At 29.4% G+C, this 23,171-nt stretch overlaps 1 protein-coding gene across 1 annotated transcript; it reads right to left on the reverse strand.

The window, feature by feature from the left end:
- Positions 1–6,762: 6,762 nt before the first annotated feature.
- Positions 6,763–22,195, reverse strand: LOC123301582 (6-phosphofructo-2-kinase/fructose-2,6-bisphosphatase-like). Its single transcript, XM_044884405.1, has 5 exons — positions 22,016–22,195; positions 10,743–10,892; positions 9,847–10,007; positions 9,167–9,571; positions 6,763–8,942 (listed from the first exon to the last, which is right to left on the reverse strand). Exons 1-5 carry the CDS (start codon positions 22,098–22,100, stop codon positions 8,286–8,288), a joined length of 1,458 nt encoding a protein of 485 aa, XP_044740340.1. The 5' UTR covers positions 22,101–22,195; the 3' UTR covers positions 6,763–8,285.
- Between the last annotated feature and the right edge of the window lie 976 nt (positions 22,196–23,171).

Consider the following 23,171-nt stretch of genomic DNA (forward strand, 5'->3'; position numbering starts at 1 on the left):
TTTTACTGTAAAAACCACTTAAAAAACCATTACATATTTATTTATATTAAAAGTAATTGCTAATTAATTGAGAGAGTTTCAACGGTGAAGGCTAACAAAAAAAAAATTTGACTAGACTCAAAGTACTTTGAAATATTTCTAACAAAAATATTTAAACAATTTTCCGGTTTTTTTTCCTCTTGAAAAATAAACAAAGATAATTATGGGAGTGAAAAAATATTTTAATTAAATACAAATTAAAAATAATTGAAAATTTTCGAATTTCAGATCGTTAAACTAGATACAGCTTTAACAAAACCATCGTTAATTGTTTAAATATCCTGTATTTATAATGCACATTAAAAGTTTCAAATTAAAAAAAAAAAAAAAAAGGGTTTTCATAAAATTTGAAGTGTAGTATTGGAGCCCGTGACAGTAAAACACTGCACTTATGCTATGATTTTTTTATTTTTTACGGTTGTGACAGACATTTTGGTCAAGTTTTGAGCTGCCACACTGAGATATTTCGAAAGTTAAAGTCAAAACGAACCAAATTTAAAAAAAAAAAAAGTAATTCCGCGATTAGGGTAAAATTTTATTGGCTTGATATATTAAAAATCGGTTGGGACGGACCTTCCTGCCACGATAAGAGCACTGTCACACCAAATTTTCCTGAAAATAGACTAAATATGCAATAAAATGGTCTCTTATAAATTAATTTCCACGAAAGTGCAAAATTTTCGATATCCACGGGCTCCCCGCTTAAAACCTACACAGTCTCTTTCAAAATTTTTATTTACGTCCATTATTTCTAATCATCCCAAATTCCCAAGTTTTAAAATAATTATAATTAATAATTACCTCAAAAAGAATTTTAACACATTTGCACTTAAAATTATTTTGTTTTAAAACCAACGAATTTTTTTCGTTGAAAAACGATTCTCTCGATTATTTTAATTTCTCGTTTAACACCGAACAAAAACTGAAACAGTTATTAAAACACACCAACAAAAACTCAATTAATAAAACAATTCAAAAAAACAATTCTATTTCAATCGATAAAAAAAAAAACACACGATTTATAAAACAATTGAAGAACAATTCTGTTTCAATCGATAAAACAAAAAACAAAAACCACTCGATTTATAAAACAAGTGAAAAACGTTATAATTTCAATGCACGATTAATTAAAATAGGTTTTTGATGGTTTCATTGGTTGATTTAAAAATCATGTATGAATGAAAATATAAAAAAAAAAAAAACTTTAAAAAAGAAGCACTTTTCTGTTCGATATGTGAATGAATCGATGATCACTGTTTGGTGATTGGTGTATAATAATAAATATAAATAATAATGAAATAAAATATTCTTAGATTTTTTTGAAAGATATTCAATATATTATACCTTTTATTTGACAATACACAGAAATGTATAATAAGTGTACAAACAAACCACAAAACTTTGTTAGTTGAGTTGGTCTTTTTTTAAAAAAAACAACAACACAAGACACAAGATACAAGATACAAGATACAAGATACAAATAAAACATTTGTTGTTGATTTTTCTAAGATAATGTACTTCATACTTCTCAAGTGTGTGTTTTGTTTGTATATATAATTACAGTACGTTTATTTTAAGATTGTCTAAATATATGCACTAGTAAAATAGTTTTTGACGGATGATCTTTGCGCGCCATCTCGTGTTTTTTTTCTAAAACGGTGTTTTACCAGAAATAGTACGAGAGCTGGTAGATATTTTTGGGTAGGGGTTTAAGATTTTCTAAAAATTCGTCAGATAATCAATATATCCATAAATAAAATCCATAATCAATATATAATGTTAGTACGTGAAGACAGGGTTTTATCTATGACCACCAACTCCAATCAATTTCCCGTTGGGGCGGTAAATACTCCTTGGTCTCCTGGTGAATGTAAGGGAGCTTGGTTGAGGTGGGTTTAAATGGGTGGTTGTGGGTGGCAAAAATGTGAAAAAATCTTCTAGAAATGATTTAGAAAGTTTGTTTAAACCGACAACTATAATCATGATCAACTTTAAACTGACCGCCGAGAGCTGTTAACGCCATCTCTCGACGACTAGTAGAACTATCAAGCCAGAACCAGACCCGAACTTTCTGGGCCTTCTTCCAATAACCCTAGAAGTTTCTGTAAATAAATATAAGCAGTCGAGAAGAAAACATACTGTGAACGTATTGTAAGGAGTTTAGGACAAAAATAGGAGCCATATATGAAGTAGGAAAATGTTTTTAATAATTCCCTAATGGATTTTATTGTTAAACAAGTGCAAGGACCGATTCGGATAAAAAGACCTAAAGAACTTTAAACCCATCTTGGCAGAAACCCTACCAGAGAAAAAATTCAAGATGTTATGCGTGGATGAAATCCGCTGCACTGAATTCATAATAGGTTGCGCTGTCGACAAAGCACCTATTGTTTGGAACTGTCAATAACCTGACAGTCACAGCACATAGTGTAGTTGTTACCCACCGACACAGAATGACTACATAGCTTCTTAGCCAACGTTCATCGTACGCATTCAGGTTTTTCGGGTTACCATATATAAATTATACTACATAATATGTACAATAGACAAAGCATCAATTGTTTAAAACTGACAATAATCTGATCGACATAGCACACTATAGACAATTATAAAATTTGTGATCTCTTTTGATTCTATACAATCCTTGCAAATTTTTTTTGGCAGCGCCAGGAATATAATGTTTAAAAGTTTCCTCGATGGAACCTTCTAAACATGACCAGGACGACCTGATGACTGTATATCTTATCATAGGGTTATATTATTTCAAAGCATTTAGGTAATAGCATAAATAAACCATTTATGAATAAATTGTGTTTAATAATAATAATTAATATTGAAAAAAAAAAAAACTTAAATGAATGGATTTTTAAAAAATATATTATTTTTTTAATGTGTGTGAACGAAAATCAGTGAATGGTGAATATTATGACTTCATTATAATACCTTTAATAAAAGTGATACAAAGTGATTTTGAACGATTGAAACTTATAAAACACGATATGACAAAAAATACAGAGCGATAAATGTAGAATCAACCATAAAACTATACTGAAACTAACAAGTGAAAACAAACAATTGACTGAGTAAACTGATGAAATACCATGTATAGACAGTGTTGATTACTCTGTCACATTACACGTACATACGTGTTAAACATATATAACTGATATACCCATAAAAAACATACTATACAATTTGTATATTTTTTTATAAGGAACATTTTTTATATTTAAACTTTTGTTCTATCTCTAACGGTTTACAAGATGGATTCTACGGACCCAAGACCCCTCTCTTAGATAATTTCTGGGCACGGGCCTGATTAACACCAAAAAAATTTTTGTATATCGTGCATAAATTTCATTGAAAATGTTTGTTCCCCCGCAAGTAAGTGTGTGATGGCATTTGTATGTCCTTCAATCATTAAATTATTAAAATTTTTTTTTTAGATAATTTAATGACAATCTAGAAATTGTTTTATGAGAACATCGTTTTCTTTGTAATGCGAGATAAATCGTCTTCTTAGTGAGCCGTGAGATAAAAGATAAAAATTTAAAAATAATTAAAAAAAAAAAAAGCGAAAGCAAACAATTGACTGAGTTAATTATTGAATTATCCTGTATTGAGAGTATTGAATACCAGTGCTTACAGAAAAGTTTAAAAAATCAACAATATCGTCCTTTCGGCTACCATTTATTTAGTTTTCGAAAGTTTTTTTCTAGAATTTCTTTCCGTTTTTCGAGAATGTTTCACAAGAGCACTAGTTGAAGCTATATCTGAAAATTTTTCAAATCTCTATCTTTTATAGTGTGGGAGAAAATGGACAAGTAGGATAAACCTCGAAGTTTACGAAAAAATGATTCAAACAAAAGCTGTTTATTTTTTTATAAGAAACAATTTTTATAATTAAACTTTTGTTCTATCTCTAACGGTTTGCAAGATGGATCCCACAGACCCAATTGCCTATATACTTCTTATTAACGAACTCAAAGATGTGTCCCCCTTTTGAAATTAACATTTTTCATTTGAAGCATTTTCTTCGATTATACTTATTTTTCGAGTTTCACACATATGTCAAGTAAAGCTGGATCCTGATTGGCCCTCGGTTCAATACGCACATGAATTTGGATATTAAAATAGAAAAATATTTATGATTAATTAAATTTAACCAAAAATTGTTTAACAAGAATTTAAAAAAATGGAAATATTTCTTTATTACTTTTTTTTTTTGTTAAATCCATACTAGTCCATACTAATATTATAAATGCGAAAGTAACTCTGTCTGTCTGTCTGTCTGTTACTCTTTCACGCCTAAACGGCTGAACGGATTTTGATGAAATTTGGTATGGTGATAGATGATAACCTAGAAATGGTCATAGGCTATAAATAATCACGCCATCGTTCTTAGGGGGTAGGCAGATAACTAAATTGAGTTAGTGATTTTTAGTCGTTTTTGTTGGGACTTTTGCTCTTTCACGTCTAAACAGATTTTGATGAAATTTAGTAAGGTAATAGATGGTTACCTAAAAACGGATATAAGAAATGATCACGTCATCGTACTTAGGGGGTAGGAAGTAGGCAGAAAACTGAATTGAGTTAGTGATTTTTTTATGGTTTTTGCTGGGAGTTTTGCTCTATCATGCCTAAACGGCTGAACGGATTTTGATGAAATTTAGTTAGGTGATAGATAGTAACCTAGAAAAGGATATGGAATATGGGGGGAGAGCTGAAAGTGGGAATGTTGCCCAGCAAAGCGGGTAGTTCACAGCTAGTTATTATATAAATAAAACCAGTTTTCAAAAATTTTCCAACGGATATAAAAATAATGTGTGTGCAAATCTTCGGTTAGATGTGGAAAAAGTTAAATCTAAAAGATTCGATAGTTGGAAAATTTCTGATGTTAGACCCCTTGTAACTTAACACGGTTACATTTTACCAGTAGTCTCTCAGGTACTTGGTAAAAACAAAAAAAATGAGAGGCGAATCAAGGAATTAGATAAAGAAATAAGACAGACAAACATAAGTAGGAAAGAAAAAAAAAATTTGCTTAAGTTATATAAAATTTTAACCAATTTGAACTAGTTGACATTGATTATTGTAGGAGTAAATGAGTTGATCTACAAAGATTTTTTTTTATAAAAATGAAAGTCATACAATCACCACCGGCATAGAACTTCGTCACAATAGCGAATTATCAAAAAAATTAACCTAATTTCAGATATCTGTATCTCCACCAAAAATTATACAATCTTGACCTATGAAGCTCAGCCAAAAGTTGTTACTTTCAATTTTTTGAAAATTTAGTTCAAAAGTTATTAGCATTCTCTACCGCTTTACGTCAAGGGTGGAAATGGTAATATCACCGGAATAGAATTCGGGCCAATTGTACCTACCTTGCACCTAGCTACCAAACCCCATCGCTTTGTCTCGATGATGACGTCCTTGTCAATATAGGTAGTAACTTTGTTACTTTGTAACATTTATTGTCGATGTCGTGACTTGTATAACCTTTAATTTGTTTAGGTATTTTGATTTATATATTCGCATATTAATTAAAATAATTAAAATATTACATAATAATTCATTATATGGGTCATTCTACGATAAGAGATCTTTTTACATTTAAACTTTTGTTCTATCTCTAACGGTTTACAAGATGGGGGTCGCACGGACCCAAGACTCAATTGACCTATGTTGTTCATTTACAGAATGAACAACATTTACAGAATCTCACTTTTTACGTCCTAAGCACGCTATAAAAATTTCGGCATGATATCTCTTTTCGTTTTGAGTTATTGTGTTGACAGACAGGCGGACAGATGGACAGACAACCGCAAATGGACTAATTAGGTGATTCTATGAACACTAAGCCGATACCGGGCCCTTAGGCAGTGACCTACTCTGCTTAATGGTAATCCGGCTTTGCTTTTTACTATATTCTTTAGGTATTCTTAACTAGTTTGAAATCATTTCTTACAAGATTAGTTTGTAAATAAGTTATTTTGTCATATTAAATGACAAACAACTATGAAAGTCACCACCCAAATCTTCCTGGAACCGATTTTCAGCTATTCCACTTGATTAGGAAGGTAATCAAAAAAATTTGAAGCCAACATTCGAAACTTCTGTGGTATCTAAAACGCTGTTCAAAATATAGGAACCAATGGTACTTTGAAGACGAAAAATTTTATTGAAACGATTAGACAGACAAGGTTTCGCATCGACTAGAAGGTCTGCCTAATTTATATGAGAAGGGTCCCACAAAGAGGCGCCTAGTTGATTTACGAAAACTAAAAAACTAAATTATGTTTCCCAGCGAGAATTTCATTGCACAGGGGTATCGGCATGGTTAATTCGGTTTTGCTTTTATGCAAATTGGCATAACTCTAGTATCCACTATTTCCGGACTACTCTATTTGTCAGAAATTCGGCTTACGATCAAAACTTGACAAGCTTGTCCCTATGATATAAATTTAATGATTAATTTAAAGAAAATCAAACGTTTAATTAAATTTTAATATAAATTTTATTAAAATAAATTGTGATCTACAGATTCTATATTTCTATAAACTTTTTTTAAAAATATATACAAGACAAAAATATTTACAACAAAAAGTTCACAAAAAAAGAAAATCTTAACCAACAAAGACAAAAAAAAAAAAAACAGATACAAAAATTTAAAATTAAGATTATAATAAAAGTCGTTGACACAAACATCTGACTTTTGTTTTTAAAGTAAAATATCTGCATCGATACAGAATAAAGATATAATATTCTAAAATAAATCCGTTATTCACTCATAATTTTATGCTCAATATTTAACAAAAAATATTTTATATATATAATTTGGGTCCACTTTTATCAACTCTGTTTAACTTTAACCGTGGATTAATTATTGTAAACTACCCATAGCAGTGAGAGATATACAAAGAGACATGCATTTATAGGCGTATATCTATCTCTCTTTACTGTGATCAATCGTTTGGCAGCGACTTTGCAGCTCTATGATATTATCTCTATGGTAAAACCTCGTTTATCCGATTTGCAACTGGGATAAAACATATTAATCCCTTTCCTCCTCACATTACTTTGGATAAACTTATTTTCACAATAATTTCATCACGATTTGTTAGGAAAGGTAATGGTTACAGTTAAACAGAGATGATTAAAATGGGCTTTAATAAGTCAAATTATTGAACATTAATTAATTAAAAAGACAATAAGATTGAACAATCATTATTAAAAAATATAACATGTTTATTTTTTTGTTTTAGTCATTTCAGTCTTGCTTTTTTATTTTTATTCATTTTAAATAAATCGTGTTTTTTTGTGTATTTTTGAGACGCTAATTTAAAATGATTTTTGTTTTAAGTTAGAATTATTACAATTCAATATACAGATTGGCCTAAAGTCACACTACCCATTCAATCTTTTGTTTTCAATAGGTAGTAACTTTTGATCCCAGCTGTATTTTAAGGCCCAAATCACAAAATGAATTTTCCTCTATCTATCTCCTTTTTTAACCTCCCAATCGATAATTTATAACTTATTCGCTTTAAGGAAAGTCTACTATATTATGAAAAGGGCACAATTCGAAAATTTTGAAGACGTAGAAAAAGTTTTCAGTATCCTTACGCATTCTGGTTCCCAGTTACGCACCAAAGGAGGTTGACGCACCGGTAGCCATTTTGAAATAAAACGTAATTTTTTTTAATTTTGTTTTAATTTCAATTTAAATTTCTCTTAATTAATAAAAAATGTAGTAACATTAATTATTAATAAGTATATTTTATTTTTTAAATTTGATTGTGATTAATTAAATTTTGCGCGAATCCGCGGTAGGGAGGGGGTTGCAATTAATAAATTGCCCCCCAATTATTCCCAGCTGGATCCGGGCTGATTAAATCTTTATTAACTACAATAAAAATTTATTTTAAAGTTTAGGCACTTAGAAGAAGATAGAAATTTACAAAAAAATTCTTATCGATTCACAATAAGTTGAAAAAAGTAATCTAGCCCTTCTTGAAAATCCAAGGGGTGATTAATACAAAAAAGGGTAAAACCTAAGTATGTTGAATAAGAACTAAAATCAACCCTAAGTATTCGACGATGTTTTTTATAACTCCAAGCACACAGCTACGAAATTTGTTTTCTAAAAAAATTTTTTGTGGACTAAATACAAAATTTTTCAAAGAAAATTTTACAAAAACTCATTTCCAATTTGAATGTTACGTGTTTTTTTTTTAATTTTAAATAGAAAGTGTTTCAAAGTGTTGCGGAACAGTTTGTAAGGCTTCCGCAGCTGTACGAGTTGGTGAACAATTCAATGGTTTTTCTCGAGTGGTATCAACGCAATCAATTGGCATTTTAATTGTTTCCATTCGATAACTGTGTCCTTCCAACGTCAACTTGATGATTGTGTGAAGTGGAACCTTTATGTATGGAATTTTCTCATGTGGTACATCCAAGAAATAACCCAAAACACAACGTAAGACGGCTTGATGAGATACAATTAATACGTTCGTCTCGGATTCCAAGACTTGAAGCATTGGCTGTAAACGTTTTAAAACATCCACATAGGATTCACCACGTGGATAACGATAATCCAATTTATTTTTGTCACGTTCACAGAATTCAATTGGATATTGATCTTGCAATTCTTCGTAAGTTAAACCCTCACAAATTCCTGCATCAATTTCATTTAATTCGGGGATTATCTGTTTGGGTGCGTTCACACCGGCTGCTGTTGCTTGAGTACGACGTAAGCGTGATGTCCATACTTGTAGACCACGTAATCCTAATGCGTTTACGTGTCGTGCTAATGCAATTGCGTATTTTTTCCCGCGTGGACTTAAATTAGCATCCCCACCAATACGACCAAGCACGTTGTATTCACTTTCTCCGTGCTGTAACAAACAAACAAAAATTTATAATTCGGAAGCTTATGTCTTTCGCAAATGATTCTAGGCCAAATGAGGATAGTCTATGAATGCTTCGAGGAATGGTCTAATGGTCAAAGTGCGTCTCATCCCAGAACAGCCACTTTAACCCAACATCCTCTCATTTAATCTATTTACGACCGTATTGTGGAGTTTTTTAAGTAATTACTAATCAAGAAATTTCGACTTACCCGTGAAAAATATAAAACTTGTTGATTTGTAACTTTCGGAATTGTAATATATGACAACACGGAAGCTTCCTTGATACCTTTAACACCGTGTGCGACCACTCCACCAAGTCCACCATCAATGACGGTTGCTGTAGCACATGGTACTTCAGTGTAACCGCCATGTTCCAACGATTCATATTGTGCCTTATAATGTGTTAGTTTTAATCGTAAATCGGTACATGCTTTCTCTGTTCCCATATCCCGATAATCGGGTGAATGTATTAAGATATCTTTAACGTTACGTTCTAACATTTCTTTGTTTTCACAAACACATTCGATGAACATAACACGGAAATTTAATTGTTCAACGAATAAATCGTAAACTTCTTGACGTTGAGCTTTTGTTACGTTTGGTCCATCCAAAATCTATAACAAACAAATATATTTATTAAAAATTAAGAAATATTCCACTAAATTTTGGCTTTTAGATGAAAGGTAGAGGTGGATTTAAAGGAAAAAGCCTGTTGAGCAAAATCTATAAATAGAGACGTATTTTTAATGAATTTGGCGCTCGTATTTCCTTAAAATATTTAATCTCGCTATCGATTGACTAAACATAACGTGAATTATTTAACCCAAATAATATTTATCTTAAAAGAGAAAGTAATTAAGAAAAAGTTATTCATTTAAAATATACTTACAGCTATTGAATGTCCATCTCGAAGCCATTTAGCAGCATCGTTCATTGCATCACGAACACTTTGTTGACGAACACGTAAGGCTTCAACATTATCAGCACGAAACATCTCATGACTTGCATACGGAAATAATAATTTACGACGATATTCTGTGACGTCAAATACTAAAATAAAAAATGGAAAATTTAATTAGAAAATTTTAATGAAAAATAATTAATCAATAATGAAAATCTTTAATTAAAATCTAAAGAAGACCTTTGACTTTTCACTAAATTTAGATTTCAATCAGTGTAGATTATCTTTTTGTACCGGGTGTAAGTTTGAAATAATTAATCATTTTACTTTCGACCGAAAAGTTCCCCACATATTTTAAATGGAAAATGTGCCCTCGACTAAATTAGTTAATTTTTTGATATGTTGTTCGTCTCGATGGACTGAATTTAGTGAACTTGGTGCCCCTCTTGTGTTGCCCTTTTATAAAACTTTTTTTTTCCCCTTTTTTAATCTTCCTTAATGAACTACGTACAGCTTGGTCTTGTTTTCTTATACAAATTTGTGTCTTTTTTTCCCTTTCGATTTTGTCTTCGTAAATACATTTCGGGCTGCTTTGTGCGTGGGCTCAGTGGGAAATTGCTTCTTTGCTACCCCTTAAATCCACCACTGCTCGTGACTAAGAGAAAATTTGTTCAGCATGTCGAGACGAACAACATATTAATGAATTAGCGAATTTAATCGAAGGCCTTTATATAAGCTTGACCCAGAATAATACGAAAAATGGGGTGTATCTCGATTTCAACTTTCTTGTGAAAAAGTAAGAATATTTGATAACTTCAGCCGTTCCAGAAGTGGGACAAAAATGTCTGTCTATGTATTTGATAAACTAAATTTAAAATATTTACCTTTTGCTTCTTCACTGCATATATTAAAATGACGGGCTAAACGACGTGCTAATAAACTTTTACCACGTGCTGGTAAACCCACGAATATTACCAATAGTGGAGCAAATTGACGATACGGTTTGTAAACGGCTGTTGCATTTGTATAAGTGGCTGTAACAAACAAAAAAAAAAGGTTAATATTTCCGGAAAAAAATTGCGCAGGTGTTTATTTCTACCAAATTCAAAATTCTTATGGCTAAAAATGGCGTCGTTGTCTTAGCTACCGTTAAGAAACCTTGAATTTAAATTAGATTTAAGTTAAAGTGAATTTCCATTCAAGTTAGAAGGTTAAAAATAAATGATTGACGGCTAGTAATGTTTTATTTTTTGCCGTCAATGTCACGGATCGTCTTTCTCTTTTTAAAAGAAAATATTTTGACATTTTTTATAGATTTGCACAATTTTTATTCATCACTTATTATAGTTTATGTGTTAAGGTCGAGTCTAGCAAGTTTTTCTCTACGAAAACACATAATCTTAAAAATTTTCAGGCTAGGGCGCAATTAATACTTTTTTGGCCAGCCTGAAAAAGAAGCGTAATTTATTTTTAAGTCCGGTTCTATGCTAGGACCCCAATTATAACTGACAATGTCCTTGCTGGTAATTGACATATTTTTCTTTGAAAATTTTAGAACATAATTTCTAAATTACAATTAATTGCTAATCTCTACATAGGTCAATCAGAATGAGATCTCATTCTAAGTAAATATTTAATTAACTTAAATCAAATGTTCCAAAGTTCATTTCATTCACAAACGTCATTGAATTCTCTCTTTTAAAATATTTAAATGAATGATTTTAATATTTTTTTCCTTAATTATAAAAAATTGCAATTAGTGTGACTAAGACGTGATCGATTAATTTTTATCAGAAAAAATATATTCAATGATTAAGAAAGGTCATTTCTTTCTATCAACATTTTTTTGTTTATACTTTCCGTACGCTTGTAAGAAATTATACTCCTTCGGTAATAACAAATATAATAATTTATAAATAATGTAAAACAAATAATAAATACAAAAGTAAACCTATATATTGTGCTCATAGATGACAATTAATCTGTCATCCATCTATTTTGAATGGAATTTCGTTTATCAACTGATTCATGGTGTTGAAAAATTGTAACTAACTTCAACATGTAGTTTTCGAGTCACTACATACAGAGACTCCGTTTCAATTTGAATACGGAGGTAGAAAAAAAAATTATCGTATGATTTTAAGGACTTTCTATTTTTTTAATTAGTTTTAATAATTAAATCAGCAATTATTTTTTTGTAAAATCAACAAACTACTTAAAAAATATTGTTTAAAAATTAAAACAATCATTTTTTGATATCGTCAAATCGATTATTATTACATTTTTATTTTAAATCAAAATGGATACTTTTTAAAATCTATTTTTAGATGGCTATAGTTAATTAGTAAGATTTAATTATTATAACTAGGTGGCATACTTGAATTTAAGTAGATATTTTTAATCACCTGATAATAAGTAGCTATTTCCCCCCGCCAAGAAGTATTCAAGTGGCTAATAATATCTACTTTTTGTTTTAATATACGCATTCAAATTTAGCAAATTTAGGGAAACTAATAGAAAATAAAAATTGCATTTCTGTTATATGACATAGGATTGTCACCTGCTCGGGGGACCTCACCCAGCAGTGACGGACTTAAAAGGTTTTATCAGGCGGCAGGGTTTTTTTGAATATTTTTCCGGACCAGCGCTTGTAGTGAGAATTGATTTTGTTCATGAGTTTAGTGTTTATAGGACTTTTCAGCTTATTTTGTTGGTATCACGATAAGAAGTCAGTTGTAAAACTTGTATATGGAGTCACGTTCGTGCAGACTTTTGGTCTCGGAAACGATTCCAACGATTTTCATGAAAATTTGTATGCAGGGGGTTTTTGAGGCGTAAAAACGATCTAACTAAGTTTCATTTTAAGAAAATATTGTTTTATCTGTGTTTTCGAGAAAAACTGAAACATTGGCTGCAAAATATGACTCTTCCTGACATCTATTGGCTACGAAATAAAGTACATTACCGGGACATTCATCGAGACAACAAAATATGAATATTTTTGATGGTACCAAGTACCAGAAAGTCAACTTTTACGATAAGCTTACAAATACAAAGTGAGTAATAGTTTTACAGTTTTGTATTAGCAGTTACTACCAGCCCCCGATCTCGATAAGTTAGTTTTAAATAATCTAAAATTTATAAACAAATAAAAGATAAAATATTTGTAAAATGCATTAATCAAATATACTTCAATGACAATACTTATTTTTTTTGCTATTATCATAAGTTGGTAATACATACTTTGTTATCTTTCTTTTGAAGTATTATTTTCTATGATAATATTAGTTTTGTTTTAATAGCATGAGCGTACTGACAGACAGAGGGGGGGGGGGTTCAGGGCAGTTTACTTCCTCCTAGACGTGGATTCATCATAACGAAAATACTGAACAATAGTGTTACAAATATTACACTTTAATAAATCCTATTTTACTTCCCCTCAAGCTAAAAGCTAGATACACGCTCCTGTTTTTTTGACGTTGAGTATTATTTAATAGATTAAACTAAAATACTTCTATTTGTTTTAAAAAATATCAGTTAATGTACTTATTATGTCAAAATATGTACATATTTTTAAAAATTCTTTTGTCGATTATTAAAATATCAGACATTTATAATAATTACAATGGAATTTATTGTTGACAAGGACGACAAATAGCGGTAAAAAAAGTAATATTATGTAATCAAACCGTAAGGTTATTTTAATCCACCATTTTGACTCCTATACAGACTGAGGAAATAATTATTAAACTTTAGAGTTCGAAATTATTACAAATATAAACATATATAACCCAAGGTTTGTTGATAAATTATTTGGATAGATAAGATGTTTTCATGGTCGCCATTTTTAATCCAGTTGGTGTATTTCTAATCGACATTAAAATTAAATAGATTTTCTAAAATTTTTTTACACAGACAATCTTGGCACTTTAATTTTCAAGTATTATTATTTTAGAATTTTCAAAAAATTAGTACCAGTTATTACTTTAATAGTGATAGTGATAATAAATATTGTTTTTCGAAATTTTTTTTCTTTATAATTTGATTAGACAAGGTTATCTAAAAACCAACTTAAAAATGTTCTAATTACCATTCAAGGATTAATGTTATTATTTCAAAATATTACGCAGAAATTTCTCTTGGATTGATTTTACTGACAATGAAATGAAAATTTTATTGAACAAATTTTTTTTGAGAATTGAAAAAGATATTCACACTTATTTTAATACCATGTATATGAAATAAGTAACAAGGTATATTAAGTTTAGTCTTAAGTTTGTAACGCTTGAAAATATTGATGCTATCAACAAAATTTTGGTACAGATGTTCATAAAATCACCTAATTAGACCTTTTTCGGTTATCTTTCAGCCTGTCTGTCTGTCAACACGATAACTTAAAAACGAAAAGAGATATCAAGTTGAAATTTTTAAAGTGTGCTTATCACGTAAAAAGAAACGTAAGACTCATCTTGTAAACCGTTAGAGATAGAACAAAAGTTTAAATGTAAAAAATGTTTCTTATAACAAAATAAACAACTTTTGTTTGAAACATTTTTTCGTAAACATCACTGTTTACCCGTGTAGGTGCAAATAATATATTATATGGTAAAATCAGTCATGCCGTAATCAATACTGTCTATACATGGTATTTCAACAACTAACTCTGTTAATTGTTTGTTTTCACTTGTTAATCTGATTTTCTTCGAAAATATAGACTTATGCACTGTTTTTACGTACTTGATACATTGATAACCCTGAATTTTTAAACGTAAATACACGTGAAATGTATTCAAAATAAATAATAAAATATATTTATCCTATTTTTGTATTCCTAAGAATTATTTTTAAATTTTATTTTCACATTACACAGAATTTTCAAACAAATGACTAAATTCTAAAGTTCATATTCTTATTTATAAAAATAGATGAACGATTAACTTGGCGAAATGCCTAAAATATAATTTAAACTGTTACTTGAAAGACTATAAATAATAATACGTGCCTTCTTGCATTTTCTATCGATTTTTCTATAGAAAAAATAATCAATTTTTTTTTGAAAAATAAACCTACACGAGCAAATTTATTTATCAGTAAAGAAACAATTAAAATACCTTGATTATAAAAACATGTTGTTACTAGCCGTTAAATAAGTGTATACCCTTAGACCATTAAGTTACATAGACTGAGTCAGAGTGCCAACAACTGAGGTAATTGCTTAGGTCAAATCCATCATGGAGGCGGTGTAAAAATGTCAAAACAAAGTGTTATTGTCATACTTGTCATTGCAGATTCGTAAGAAAAAGTGTAAAATGATACGTGATAAGTATTTTTTTAAGTCAAATTCGATAAAGTTCAAAAGTTTAAATAAAACATTTTGTGATATGAAAATTTGACATTCAATGTAAGCTTTTTTTGGGGTAAATGTCCCTATATTCTCTTGATAAATGTTCGAAGCTGATTCAAGCAGTTATACCTCAGATGTTGACACACCTCTCACTGTCCGAAAAGATAGGTGATGCTCAGTCTATGTACTATAATGTCAATGTGTATACCAGACATTAATAATCCGTTCTAATATAAACATACTATGTATATATTTTATATACACATAATTATACAAACAAAGTATTGCCTGACGTCACTGACACACCTTCTGTAAATTTTAAATTTATTCATTTTTAAACAAAGACTTAAATTGTTTATAATTTAATGTCTACCATATAATTATATTGGTAATCAGAAAAAATAGGACCGAAAATTTTATAGGCCCAGGGTATTGCTATAATTAGGAATTGGTTCGATTGAGTTTGTCGACTATATAGAGGTTGATTAGATTCCGGAGTTTTTAGTCTTAGGGATAATATTACAGGAATTTTTTTCGGGTATCATAATAGCACAGCAGTGCGTTAGCCGTGGATTAGTTAGATGGAAAATCGAAAGTCGATAGTTTTTTCTAGATCCAATTATATTATGTAACTGAACACTTGGGAAGTTGCCAAAATCATGTGAGGATGTCTGACCACGTTCATAAAAAAACCGACAAAAAAACATTTTACTAAAATGTTAAAGAACAGATATGGTCAAAGAATGTTTCCCAAAAACAATCTTTAAAGATTTGAGATCCTTTTTGGAGACGTACATATTGGGCAGTGCCCATAAATCCTATCGTTATCAAGAAGGATTTACCATAATCAGCTCTACTAATAATAAAATACTGTTACGAAGTTAAACAAGATATAATTTATTGTAAATCCTTTTGTATTAACAATCCCCTTGTAAAACTTGTTTGAACAATGACGTGTTTGCCTTAATAGAGACACACGTTTTAACATTTTTTAAATACGATAAGAAAATGATTTAAAAATAAATATTAAATTATAATTAAATAAAAATTAATGTATAAAATAAAAATAATAATAATATATATATATACAATGCTCATAAAATTAATTTATGTATTTTTATAAAAAAGGATAAACGATATTTTTTTTTGTATGTTAATTATTATTACAGAGATATACAAAATAAATGGACTTTGTACTCTGTCAAGTCATAGTTTAGCTAAATAAATATGATATTTTTATTAATAAAGGGACAGGACCTGATTTAAACTTTTTGGAAATCAGAAATCAATGGATGTTCGATTAAAGCGTTTCGATACCAAAATGAAAGTGTTCCGTACAGAGAATCGATATAATTTTTTCACACAAAAAACGTATTAAAATTAATAAATAAAATTTCCTTTTTTCGGAATCGATACATCTGAAGAGAAAGTCTGCAAAAATTGCGATTTATTCGGAGTAAAATAAAAATCAGGAGTACGTATCAATTACTGCTCTCAAATTGGTTCACGGACGTCCAACGATCATTGAATTTCCTTAAATCCGGTCCTGAATAATTTTATTTTATTTAGCAAAGAAAGGTCAGACATGATTTTAATAATAAATCATTATAAAAAATTTTCAAATAAAAATAGTTTTTAAGCAAAAATCAATTGAAACAGAATACACAATAGGGAAAAAAATCAGAAATTGGTTTTGCTGCAAGCTTCTGGGAAGTTAATGTCTTAAAATTGTTCTTGCTGGGCCCAAATTTGTCTAAAATTAAGGTGAAGATAGAATATTTTTAAGGAATTTAATAAGACATAGAATTTTTTTAATTTTTCTCATTTCAAGTGAGATATTATTGTCTATAACTGTTTCGAGTTGGACGACTACCGAACCATTTGTCAGACATACACGCTTAACTAGTTATTTTGACAAATACATATTATATTTTCGGTTAAAATGGTTAAGCATATATTAAATTTTACTGTAATTTTCATTATTTTTTACATACTTTTCGAAAATATCGAAGCATTACCGAAGAAAAAAGTGAAAATCACACCAAAAATGCAAGAAACTTTTGGAAAATTATTGAAACAATTAGTTAATCAAACATCAACGGATGTTTCAACGATTCAATTTCATCATATTCCAGGACATGTTTGGGAATTTTTTAGGAAAAGTTTTGGATTAATATTACCGCAAATCTATTGGTGAAAAACTTGGTATCCAATACATTCGAGTCCTTTATTCGAATTGCCTGTTATGTTTGTAAGAATAAACGAAAATAAATCGATGTATCAGTGTTCAAATACAAATTTTTCCTTAGAATTTCAGACAATTGAAAAAAAAACTGTTACTTTTTCCCGATTAATCATAAGTTTTCTCTATTGGGTGATACTTTTCAATGATTTCAGACAACCATATCCAAGATTCAATACTTTAATTTATTTGTTAAACTTAGTTTAAGTTTTGAATATAATTAATAGCTTAAAGCTAAAAATTAATAATAATTTTCCAAGGAGGTGTAAGGACATTTGAAATATTTTAATTAATTAAGTATTTATTTGAAACTATAAAACAATAGGCTTTGTTTGTTATTTGATTTTTGTAGGTATAATTATTTTAACTTTTTTTTTAATGTTATTTTTAAACTTTGTTGATATTTCTGTTCAATGAAAACAAGTTTTTGTTTCCTGAATCAAATATATATATTAATTGTGAAAGTTATGAGAGGAATTATTTTTCGTACCAACTTAAAGTATTCAAAAATAAATCAAATTATAGTTTATTTTTTATACTGGTAGAATTCCAAAGCTTTCTTTTGTTAACATTCCTATCAAACTTTCTCAATTTGTTAACACCCTGTTTATTCAATGTCAAAAGTGAATAGCTGAATGCTAACATTTTTGAAAGAAAATATTTTTATAAAGAATAACTTTTTTTCGTAAACCTTATAATAAAAAAGTTTTCCATATGCAACCAACTTAGACAGACACCCCGTATATGAAACAAATAACACCGTGTATATGAAATACAATTTTTAATAAACCAAATCAAATTAGTAGAAAGAAAATATTTATGGTATTTCCTAATTACTGAAAATTATTGGAAAAAATAATAAAAATTGTAAATTTTATTATTCAATTTTAAATTTCATGTTTTTTTTTTTTCTTTTGAAATCAATGCTAATTTACTTCGAAACATTTAATCAATTTATTTTTGGTGATAATTGAAAAGGTCTTATATAAAAGATTAATTACGCGAAACTAAAATTTTACGATTTCTATCAATAAAAAAGAAAAAAAGAAAAATATATTTAAAAAAATTCATAAATATGATGAAATTTCTGATTATAATTGCAAAATACTTAATGCTTATTTATTTAAAATAAATGCAATTTTTGTACATATAAAAATTTTCAATAAATTAATACGCAATACTTGTAGTGTGTGTGTGTGTGTGTGTGTGTGTGTGTGTGTGTGTGTGTGTGTGTGAAAGGCTATGTTTAATCAAGCAAAATGTATCTACACTAATATTATAAAAAGTAAAGATTTTATTTTTGTTTGTTTGTAATGGATTAACTCAAAAACTAGTGGACCGATTTTAAAAATTCTTTCATCTATCGAAAAGCTACATTATATCAGGGGAGTAACATGTATTGGGAGGAATAAGTGAGGGCAAGGAAATAGAAGGCTATATAACGTGGCTATAACGTAGTAGTCTTTGTTTTTAAAGTTAAAAGTGCTCAGCGAAGCGGCAAGGTAACTGCTAGTTTAAAATAAAAACATTCGTTTTCTAAAAGCGAATGAAATCCAACCGAAAGAAGAACAGTTCATTGCAGCTAATTGATAAAAGGTAAATAGTCTGGTGGTCTAAATTGAAGCTGCTGAAAAAGCGGCCCACTTTCTTTTTTAATAAATACGAATTTGTATCGCCAGTTGGCGGGATTTATCTTATTTAGATTTGAATATTTTGATTGGCCTTTAAAAATGACAAATACAAGTATTGTCATCTGGTAGTCTAAATTGAAATTACTGAAAACGAATTCACTTCGCGTTTTAATTAGTACGAATAATTATCGCCAGATGGCGAGTTTCAACTGCCAGTTATCAATAGAGACGGTCATTGGCCCTAAAATTTTTTATAGCTTTATTTTAATTTGGCTTTGTTATCCGAGATCTTTTCTATTGGTCTTTTCATCAGAAAAAGATACTACAATTAAATTATAGAGATGCATTTATTATCATGAACAAGTTTCAATGAACTACATATTTAAGCGGGAAATGGCGAAAGGAGAGGGGGCGAACAACTGTATAATGCATTTTGATTGACATAAATTCATTACTCGTTTCGATATGTAACTTTTTACAAACAAAAAAATGTATTTATTTTGAAAAATTGAGTTAAAAAAAAGAAATAAATTTAATGAGAAATTCATCTGCCTTTGTTTGTGTTTACAATGGATATAATTATCAAGGCCTTTTGTATTTATCATAAGTAAACCTCCCGCCATGCCAAGTTAATGTCTACTGAGTGTATCAGAATAAATGATCCATAACCTCAGGAGTGACAAAATACACAAAACAAGCATTTTGGTTTGAGGAACATGTGCGCGAAAACGCTCTCCTACAAAACTATAGGCGTTAGAAATATGCATACCGTGTGTCAAAATTCTTTTTTTCTCAAAAAATAGTTGTTAGTGTTTTTCTGAGAAACAATTTTTGCGTCTAACGCTTGTAAACTTCAATATCTTTAATCATCTCGAACTTATTTGTCAATTTGTCACCTATCATCGAAATTTCAAATCGATATTCTTACAATTAACGAAAATATGAAGGTCTCTTAATCTTAAATGTGACACACTATATATAAATCGCGTAATTAGAGGTATTAACTGTAAATGAAAATAATCTTTAATGAAAATTATTTCTAGATTAATTAAATTGACGTAAATTTTTTTAAATTGCTAACGTAATAATCCGGATATTATCTAAGATTGTTATAAAGAGGATTAATCGTCTATAAATAAACTAGGGTAAAATGTTAAGATTATAACTATCGGGTGTCACCCACCTACTATCTTAAAAACAATCATACAGAACGTCACACACACTCAAATAACATATAAATAATATAAAGGCTTAATTACATATAGTTCGGCGAACTTTAAATATAAAAAAGAAATCGTTCCTCAAAATAAGATAAAAATTATTTTGTCGCCATAATTAAGTAAATAAATCAATAATATTGATAAGATAATATATAAAATCAATAACAATTACTGGGAAAAACAAGATGTTTTGACAACAACCACACACATAAAATAGAATAATTAATAGAGAGTTAGTAGTCGTCACATAAAAGTCACGTTGTTTAAAATGCATCTGGATGGAATGTTTTTATATGAAAAGTAGGTTACAATGTGTTACCTATCATGTTTATTGGGAACATTACCAAAATATTTATTACAACAGGAGGTTATTTCATTTTCGTATGCCAACACGTGTACGTTAATTTGTATTTTTTTCAGGTCAACATGTGAAGTTTTTGTTTTTCTAAACAAGTACTTAAAAATTTGATTAAGGATGTATGAGCACCAAGGCAATTACAGATAAAAAAAGCTTGATTTTTTTATATGAAATTGGACTAAGTATTTTGGGGAAAGTTGTTCGATGATTTAAATAAATAAATGACTTCAACAGTAGGCATATTTAACATTGGTTTTATGGGAAAACGGTGAATCGACGTTTTCATAGATTTCTCCAAAAATAGTCTCCAAAATCCTGCCTACAGTTAAAATCTGAATAAATTATTGAAAACATACAAAAAAGCCTATTTTTCATCTGCATTCATGAAGTTATAACAAAATTCATCATCAAAGTTGAAAATAAGGTACAAATAATTTTAACCCTAAAGTCTAAAATTGTCTTGGTGCTCGTACTAGCTTTAAGACTATGTTGTAATTATTATTACAGTATTAAAAATGGTTTATCATTGTAAAGTGACCTTAAAAGTATTAAGCATAACAAATCGTGATAACACTATTAAAGTTTCTTTTTAAAATGTAGAACCTTTTTAAATAAGCTTAATTTACCGTTCAATAAACAGCATAGCCTTTTTACTAAATCTAGAAACTTGAACGATATTCAGCCATTCAATCAAGCAGCTAAGTAAATGATTTGAATCGATAACGTTTAACTACTTGTCTAGCCTAGTCATTTAAATTTAGTTCCACTTGCTGCCACCTTGCGCTGAAATCCACACACTGGCAATATGGCGTCGATATTGTTGGTGTTTCTCACGGTTTGATTGCGTTGACGTACAAAGGAAGAGTGTAGTAACAAAAAATTGGACCTAAGATTTGAGAGAGGCTCCGACACGTCAGTCCAATCTCATTACATAAATAAACAATTTCTAATGTTTGATATTTCATATTTTTTTGTCAAATGACCACCCTATTGTATGAATGGCCTAACCATCTACCAGTCAGTTCATTAAAAATGTTGTACTAAATACAATGGCTGAATATTATTCGGGCCACAAAATCAAGGGAAAGGTACTACAACTGTTAAATTTTACACGAATTTCTGGCACGTAATTACTGCTTACTAAGAAATCTATTTTTAAATTATAAAAAAATCGTGATAAAAGCGCAATTAGTACGAAATTAAATAACTATTTTCCAATAGTAATCGTGTATTTGTAAAGCATGCTTAATTAATATAATTAAAAAATAATTAACCTTGGGTGTTTTTTTTTTTATAACAGTTGTGATAACAAAGTTTAAATACCGTGTATGCGAGTCTTTATAATAAAAAGTTGTTTCTTACCTTTTGCTGCAGAATATTGTGTTGGCATTTTACTGCAACTGTTGTTGCTGGATCCAGATTCGTTGTTTAATTGTGGTGGTGCCATTATTTATTGATTTTATTAATCCAAAAAGAAATTTGTTTAATTTAAATTAATAAGCGTAATTTAAAAATCAAAAATTTGTAATTAAAAAATAGTATCACAATCAAAAAAATAATAATTTATCGATAATTTTATTTTCTCGATAGAAAAAAAGCGTAGTTAAATTTGTAAAAAAAAAAAATAAGGAAGTTTGTCTCAAATTCTTGCTTCACAAAAATGATCAGAAGATGTGTGTCTTATGAATTTTTGTAAATCTACCCGCATTCCAACAAACTGCAAATGTTTGTAAATTTCTTTAGCCAGATTGATGACTTTTAATTATCCATTAATAAACAAAAAAAATGAAAAGAAAACAGTTATATATATTTCTTCGGTAAATATAAATATTTAATCACTTGTTTAATTTGTAAATAACACTGCAATTAAACTTTTAAAAAACGAGCTTAAAACACAGTATTTGTTTTTTGTTTGATAATAATATACCAAGCTATCAAAATGGACTGTGAATTTAGAACAGCTGACAACCGTATTTGTAACCATTATTCTCTGTTTTGTATGTAATGCGCATGCGTTATACTGTTTATAGCGACACATATGAGTATTGTATAGAACTAATTCGAATCTATATGGTGTTTCAAGCTAATTTTGTTGTTATATAACAATTTCTTTAAAAATGTATTACTTCTTTTTAATCGATTTTTAAGAAGCCTTAAATTTTACTTCCACGTTCAAACTCTTACGCAATACAACATCAACAACAACAATAGGCGAGAATGGAAGACGCCAGGATGCCGAAGAAGATACTTAACGCCAAGATCTATGGTGCTGGATGATTTGAGGACAATGCGAGTCACTGGATGGGGAACCAAGACCCAGAACCGCAACGTCTGGAAGCGCATTGTGGAGGAGCCTACGTCTGTAGGCTGTTGGCGCTATAGATCTTGGCGTTAAGTATCTTCTTTGGCATTCTGGCGTCTTCCATTTTCTGGACGTGCCCAAACTAACGGAGTCTTTGGGATTTGATGAACTTAACAATTAAAATAACTCTTATGTAATACCCCTAGGCCAAACTCG

Source organism: Chrysoperla carnea, chromosome 5 (assembly GCF_905475395.1).
Source record: "Chrysoperla carnea chromosome 5, inChrCarn1.1, whole genome shotgun sequence".
Classification (NCBI taxonomy): domain Eukaryota; kingdom Metazoa; phylum Arthropoda; class Insecta; order Neuroptera; family Chrysopidae; genus Chrysoperla; species Chrysoperla carnea.